Raw genomic sequence first — 7397 nt, 5'->3', positions numbered from 1 at the left:
AAGCCGGATATAGATTTATCATTATATATACTCGAAAAAAAAACTTATATTATTCGTGCGTCTTATATTTACAGTTATTATAATTTCGTTACCAATGAATCCATAACCTGAAAGATGAATCAAGCGTTTAGTTTTCATCCGAGAAAAAAGTTGGAACTGAAAAAGAATTATCACTTCCTGTTATTGATCTACCATCAAGCTGTATGTTTGGAATTAAATTTTCAGCTCACCGGCCGAGTTGATTGCCGAGTTATATATGCAATGACATGAATGTCTTGCAGACAACTTACCAATTTCTTTTTATTGACGTAAGTCCCAGAATTGAGTTGATGGAGTCGTTGCATGACAAAATACGTTGGACGATATACTTGCCGGCGAAAATTTCCTGCACAGATTTGTGATGAAAAGTGTACGTGATGCCTCCTTTCCCAGAAAAAGGTCTATGCACTTTCAAAACCACTGAAAGGAAAATTTCTGCGTCGATATCGCTGATACCTTCGGCAGATTTTAACTGAAAGTTACACATTTTTTTGATGGAGCGGAATTCTTCTTCAGAAAAACTCAATGTATTACTCTTGAGAAAATCCAATGCTGCAGCACCGATGCATAGAAATTGATCGTCAACCAGGCCTTCAAGGTTAATATAATTCGAATCCACTATCTTCGTCAGGACAAGAGTTTTGTACAATAAGAAAATGTCGCTCGCCACGTCCGCGAACGTTTGCCACAAGGGTATCTTCTCAGGAAAGTGCCTACACAAGTGGCAGAAAAGGAGTAAATTTAAAGGCTCCGTGAATAAACTTCGAACATTTTTATCCAGCAACGAAAAACTTCTGCACAACTCTCCACTTCGGTTGCTTCCACCGTGGTACTCTTCGTACCTTTCTAAAAATTTTAGTTGGTTTTCTAGCTTGATGAGTGGCAATATCTCGCACTCCGTATGGCAGATATCGTTTTTAGACAAGATAAGTGCCAGCTGCTTCACGAAATGTGGTCGAGTCGTGATGACAACTCGGCAGTTGCTCCGCCACGTCTTTTTGATGATCTCCATCACGACGTTTGAAGAAACTTTGTTGATTTCGTCGAAGCCGTCAATGAGAAATATGACATCAAGATGTAGCAGAGCCCTAAGGACGTTTTCTTTTCTTATGTTGCTGCATAGATCTTCAAAATGATGCTCGATAACTTCACTCAGAGTTTTTGTGGAGCGATCCCTGCACTCGAACAGGATGAGCTGGTTGAAAGGTTGCAGGTATTTTACCTTAACCTGCTGGAGCTCAAAAAATTGAAGTGTGATGTTCTTGAGGAGAGTCGTCTTGCCGGCTCCAGCCACGCCCGATATCACGATGAACTTCTCACAAACCTGGAAAATTTCAGTGTAAGGAATAACATTTCCACTAGCGCCAAGTTTTAGCATCAGTTCAAGTGGGTGGAATACGGCTTGTCGATGTACTTTTTCATTGCTAAACATTAGGACCTCACTGGATAACCGGGTCTCCCAGAGAATTCTCACAGCATTTTTCCCGCTTGTTGCTAACCTGGAGCATGTGTAATAAATAACCTGCTTTTCTGGAGCCAACCGCCTATCAATGTCGTCTTGTAGCTCTTTTTCTAGAGCTTCAACCTCAGCTTGAGGAAGAGAATAAAACAATTCCGTTTCTCTCACTAGCTCCAATAGCGCTGTTGTCAAGTCACTAAATTTTTGTGGGTCTGCAGTGGCCGCCATGTTGTGCATGACTTCATTTCGCAGGTCTTTGACGACCCGCAATTTGTTCATCATACCGGTAATATCCCGGGTGCCATTATCGGCTGCGCGAGCGAAAAGATTCTCAAGTAAACAGAAGAGATCCGTAACGTCCAGGTTATCAGGATTTCGGTCAGTCTGTAAAACATTCCGTGATATCCGAAATGCGTCTTTCCATTCTTTATTACTGAAGGGACTTCCCCGCAGGCGTTCCATGTATTGCCTGTAGGTTTCATCGATCGCCTTGCCATGGCATTCTTTCCTGACTATAAAGCGCATGATTTTGGGACTCAGGTACATGTTGCCGAAAAAATTGCTGTAAATCCCGGCCATTTCGTCAGCCAAATCGACTGATGACAGAAGAGAGCCTGAGGTACCGGCGACTTGTGTTGTGGTGGCCATATTGCGAAGGTCTGTCAATGAAAAATACATAAGAAACCATCTTGAGAAAGTAGAGCTCACAAAAATGTGAGAAGAAAGTAGACAATTTTTAAATGAAAGCCATGAAATTAAGAAGATTTCTAATTCAAATTAATGAACTTTATCTGCCTCTTAATCTTTTAATTTCTTTTTAGCCGCCGTATAATTATAAGCAACTAACCAGCAAAGAGAAATTGCAGACAATGTGGTGAAGAACGACTAGAGTGGAAAATTATTAGTGCTTCAAATAAGATGCAGCGATGCGTTCACTGCGTGAGAATGCTGTCACCAGCGCGGCCTGGAAATGATACAAAATTGAAGAGAACCTAACGAAGAAAAATGAAAGAAGTGGAGCTCAAGTTGGTTGCGCTGGTCAGTTAGTTTTAGAGTTAAATACCTCGTCATTACTAGTATACTTGTCAACAAGGACGCGTTTGAAACTCTACGCTTGCATCCATCACATCCGGTGCGATGTTACACTAGCAATCCTGCCGTGAAGGTCACTCAGTCGCCACTGCACTGCACCTAATTCGCGCCTATCAATATAACAATACGATGCTGGTCACAAATTATTGGCTGTATATGAATAATGGAAAAAATACTTTTAAGTATAATCCAAGTACATCTCGTAACAAATGCATTGAAATAATAAGCAATACTTCACTCACATCATTGGAATATCGTGTTCATAAGTTTAGGTGCATATCTCCTGTCATATCAGCACAGGAAGCTGCAACAGCAGCAAAACATGTTATGTGCTAAGCAGCTCGGCTAGAGGTGATCATGCCTGAAGTTGAGCGAATGCAATACATAATGCTGAACAAACTAATCCAATCTGATCACTTGGTGAAAGGAGGTAATAGAATGAACATGCAACCAACAGAAATGTGGCACAGGTCTACCAAAGCTAAATTCGTATTATTCGTAATTTTCTAAATTCGTATTATTCGTAATTCGCTAAATTCGTATTAAACGCATTCTTTAACAATCTAATCTAACTAATCTTTACGAATCTTTATACTTCATCGCCTACAAACGCTGACTGACCGATTAAGTCTTCAGGGAAACTAACGCAAGGTCATGTTGATGAAGAACACTTATATTTTATTTACAAAATTGCACGCTGAAGACTTGTCCGTTAGCAACAAATAAAGACTACTCGCCGAAGACTTGTCTGTTAACAACATGAAGACAGCGCGTGAAAGACAGCCATTAACAACATGAAGATAGCATGCATGCTGAAGACAATTCTTTTAATTAAATGCACTGCTTATTATGATGTGCTCGCGTTATCCGTCTTTGTGTCACTGCCTCCGGAGTGTTGTTTGTGCTTTTGTTCGCATGTGATAGCTCACTTGAGTACCTGAAGTGTTTCCAGCGTTACGAATTATAAAAGGAAATAAAATGTAAATAAACAATAAGCTTTTAAGAGTTATTTTTCATGAGCGAACTTGGATGCTCATCAAAGCTGGCAAAACAAGTATGAGTCGCTTGATATTTGGATGTTTTTCATATGTTGAACGAACTTTTACACCGATTATTTCATCGAGTAAGTAAGTTGTCTGCCTAGTAGCTATATGCGTATTTCTTCGCATCACAGTTACACTACTATATCTTTGATCACAGGGAATAAATTGTCAATATGGATGTTATCACCAGCAACACGCATACCTTCTCCTAACACAGCTCAGTAATGACTGAGCAGCTTGCAGGAGCAGGACTACAATCGCGATGTTACCATCGAAAAAGTATTTAATTTTTGCGTGAAATCATTGGTCTTTGGAAAAATAGAGAAAAATTTTAATTTATTCAAAAATAACAAGTTCATTATAGCACTTGCAAATTGCACACGGAAGTAACCATGTAAACGTTGGTTTGAATGAATTATTCTGTAATAAACCTTTCAATATTTAGAAAATTTCTACCGGGATTACAGAAACCAGAGTAGCTAGTTCGGGATGAAGGGATTTGCAACAACAATGTTTTTAACATATAACAATAAAGCAATTAGATATACCGTGGCTTGCAAAAGTATTGGATACATTGCAATATTCTTCATATCTCAAGTTAAAAAGCGAGATTTTTTATAATATTTGGTCAGTATATTGCTAATGGTGCTTTGAACACTATATAGAAAGGATATTGAAATGTATACATTGTTTAGATTTTATTAAACAAATAGAAAAATCAACCCACGCAGAAGTATTGAGTACATGTTCAAAAATAAAACAAATATAACTTTTTAAAGTACCCTCCTTTACAAGTGTTGCCATACCTCTTGTACAAGCGTGGCCAGGAAGCTGTGCGACGGCTGTGCCCTGAGGTACTCAAAATTCGCTTTTCACTTCAGACGTTCCACTAACCTCATAGCGTTATCTAATTGGCCAATCAGCCAATCAGAGCAGTTTGCTATTGTTTACGAGATTTTGTGTTCCGATGTAGATATTATTCAGCTTCATCTTTAAAATCTAATTTTAAATGGCTAAAACTCAAGAGTTGGCCACAGATTTGCATCAGAATATCATAGATTGTCACAAGAAACGGAAGGGGTATCGAATAATATCCAAAGAGCCTGATCTATCATTGAGTACAGTTGGAAATATCATCAGGAAGCAATCATCCCGATGATATCATCCAAGCATGCTGTTGCTAACCTTCCAATACCTGCTCGTCCTAAGAAAATAACGGACGGTAATGCAAGGTGGATTAACAGAAAGGTAGAGAAGAACCCCTTTGTTGCTGGTGGTGAAATTAAAAGCCACCTGGAGGAATCTTGCATTGATGTAGAAAAGGACACAATCAGCAGAGCTCTGAGGACACAATCACCACCACTCACCCCACCACCACTCATCGTCACAGTTGCTATCCCGCAATGCTATTGTTTGCTCATCAGGCAGCTAATGCAGCGCCTCAATAAACTCAACAAAATTCCACTTATTCAATGAAATGTCGACCGGGAAATTGTGGACGTTGCTCCCGCGGTGACGCGGTGTGCTGCTGTTGTGATGGCGAGCAAAGCCTGGCTTAAATACAAGACCATTTGGCAAATACAAGACCATTCAAGCCTTACCAAATATTATGATATCATATCGTCGTTAATTCAATGCTTCTTTTATTCTATATCACTTTCTTTCATTACCGAACCTACTGCCATGCCCTCTGGTCAAAGAGAAACAACAGTGTCACCCGTCGAAAAGTTTCTTTTTTGATCGTTCGATAAAATTTTCCTTCTGCATTTGTATCGCTAACTGAAATAAAATGAATAGATCATGTGATGACTGACCGTCGAGAAATAGTTTTAATTGAACTCGCAAGTCACAAGCAGGGGCCGGGAACTTGTTTTTTTACGCGTCGACCCTCGAGAGTATATTTGTGTTTACGTCGACCCTTCCATGTACACACCATACAAGGCAGTCAAGAAATGAATTGCGTCATTATTGACGTTTTTGATGATTAGAAATGAAGAGAAATGCCATAAAGATATAAAACAAACGAAGCTTATGGTGTTCCATACTCAAATTTTGGGAATATATTTTTAGAGAACAAGGCAGTCTACGCTGATATAAGGTAAAAATCAAAAGTAAGAAAACAGAACATAACAATTTTAGATTCTTTTGGAAGCTTAAAATATTTAGCGCTGAAAAATTTTGTACCATGAATTAAATATACAAAACTTATGGCAATGTAATAATCTTGGTAACTGCCATGGAAATTTGTTCTCTGTTTTTTCTCCATGCAAAAGGATGAGTAATGTAACAGTTACCTATTTATACATCCATACCTGATATTAACGAGTGTGATGAAGGCATCAAGGCCATGGATATTTGGTTCACATTTGGGGAACCTCAACCGTAAATTTATTTCTTCAAGTTTAAGTTTTTTCTCCGCTGTGCTAAAATCGCAAGGCTAAAATCAGCATCAAAATATATACAGCTAATTTAGCCTCGTACATTCTTAGAGTTGCTTTATTCTCCCTAAATATATCACTATTATATTGCATTATTAAAGCCCTTAATATTGCACTAATATATTGCATTTATTAAAGCTCATTATATTGCACTATTACATTGCATTATCAATTAAGGCCCATTATATTGCACAATTATACTCATGTATCAAATTATGAAAATTAAATTCTTACATACGAATTTTGGGATTGCAATTCTGAAAGCGCCACCGCTATTAATTTTTAATACACCACATTGCACATGCCAAAGCGCTCTATGATTATATAATAAAACAATATTCATATATGGACGCTTATAAAGAGGTTTATTTGAATTTTAATGAAGTCTCCATCATTTAAATCCTAATTTGGATCAAACCTATTTATTGTGTAATCAAATTTGATATTACCCAAACATGGGGTGGGACATCTTGACTTGCTGTTGATGTTCTGCCGAATCAAGTTTACGATGGCCAGTACAGAGCTGCATGGTAATGAACTGAACATAGGAGAAAATTTATGTGACAAAGTTGACACTGAGCATGGACTATTTCTTTACTGGATGAGTTTAGAATATTTGGATTGTTGCATCCCGGGACGCTATAGAGCCTGATATTTTCTTACTATTGTATCTTGAGCACGATTCTGTCTTTGCTTGCTAGGCTTCTTATATATTAATATAGCATTATATAGCCTATTGTGTATAATATATATTAATATAGTATTATATAGGCAATTGTGTATACTATAAATAAATATAGTATACTAAACATTAATATAGCAGTAAATAGCTTTTTTTCATTATTCTTGCCCATGTTTAGCACTTTGCGCTTGTCAGTGTCACAACGCAGCTGCTAAGTATCAGCTCAGTAAACTTATCAAGATCATCTCGCTGCTGCACTTTTTTTGAAGTTGTCACCGCTGTTTTATAAATGTCGGTATCGTCAGCGTAGATTCAGCACAGGCTATACACAGTTTCCGGAGAATGGTTTTTAAACGGAACGAATAAGCCGGCCCGATAGCCTCCCACGACATGACTACAGCCACGCACGGTTCTGCGCGGCGTGCCTGTAAGGAAGAACCTCAGCAAAGAAGAAAATTAAATTGTGAGAAACATGATGAAGACTTAAACTAAATAACTATTGTTGAGTCCAGGTGTTACAAGCAGTCAACGTGCGGCTTCTTCTTCACCTACAACCCGCAACCACCACCACCAAGAACCCTAGACTGCGCAGAGTTCTGTCTCGACGAAAGAAGAAATTCTGGGACTCTTTTTATGTTAAGAAA

The 7397-nt window shown here is 38.3% G+C and overlaps 1 protein-coding gene across 2 annotated transcripts; it reads right to left on the bottom strand.

The window, feature by feature from the left end:
- On the bottom strand, positions 1-2998 carry LOC108678211. Of its 2 annotated transcripts, XM_047880326.1 has the most exons (3): positions 2833-2998; positions 2346-2462; positions 1-2157 (listed from the first exon to the last, which is right to left on the bottom strand). In XM_047880326.1, exon 3 carries the CDS (start codon positions 2144-2146, stop codon positions 287-289), a length of 1860 nt encoding a protein of 619 aa, XP_047736282.1. In that variant the 5' UTR covers positions 2147-2157; positions 2346-2462; positions 2833-2998; the 3' UTR covers positions 1-286. The 2 variants fall into 2 exon arrangements, with proteins under 2 accessions (XP_047736282.1, XP_018022067.1); XM_018166578.2 differs by lacking the exon at positions 2833-2998 and having other exon boundaries at positions 2346-2785.
- Positions 2999-7397: the final 4399 nt, after the last annotated feature.

This window comes from Hyalella azteca, unplaced genomic scaffold (assembly GCF_000764305.2).
Source record: "Hyalella azteca isolate HAZT.00-mixed unplaced genomic scaffold, Hazt_2.0.2 contig5198, whole genome shotgun sequence".
Taxonomy (NCBI): domain Eukaryota; kingdom Metazoa; phylum Arthropoda; class Malacostraca; order Amphipoda; family Hyalellidae; genus Hyalella; species Hyalella azteca.
The sequence above is the reverse complement of the archived record's forward strand: the minus strand, read 5'-3'. Positions and strand labels throughout refer to the sequence as shown.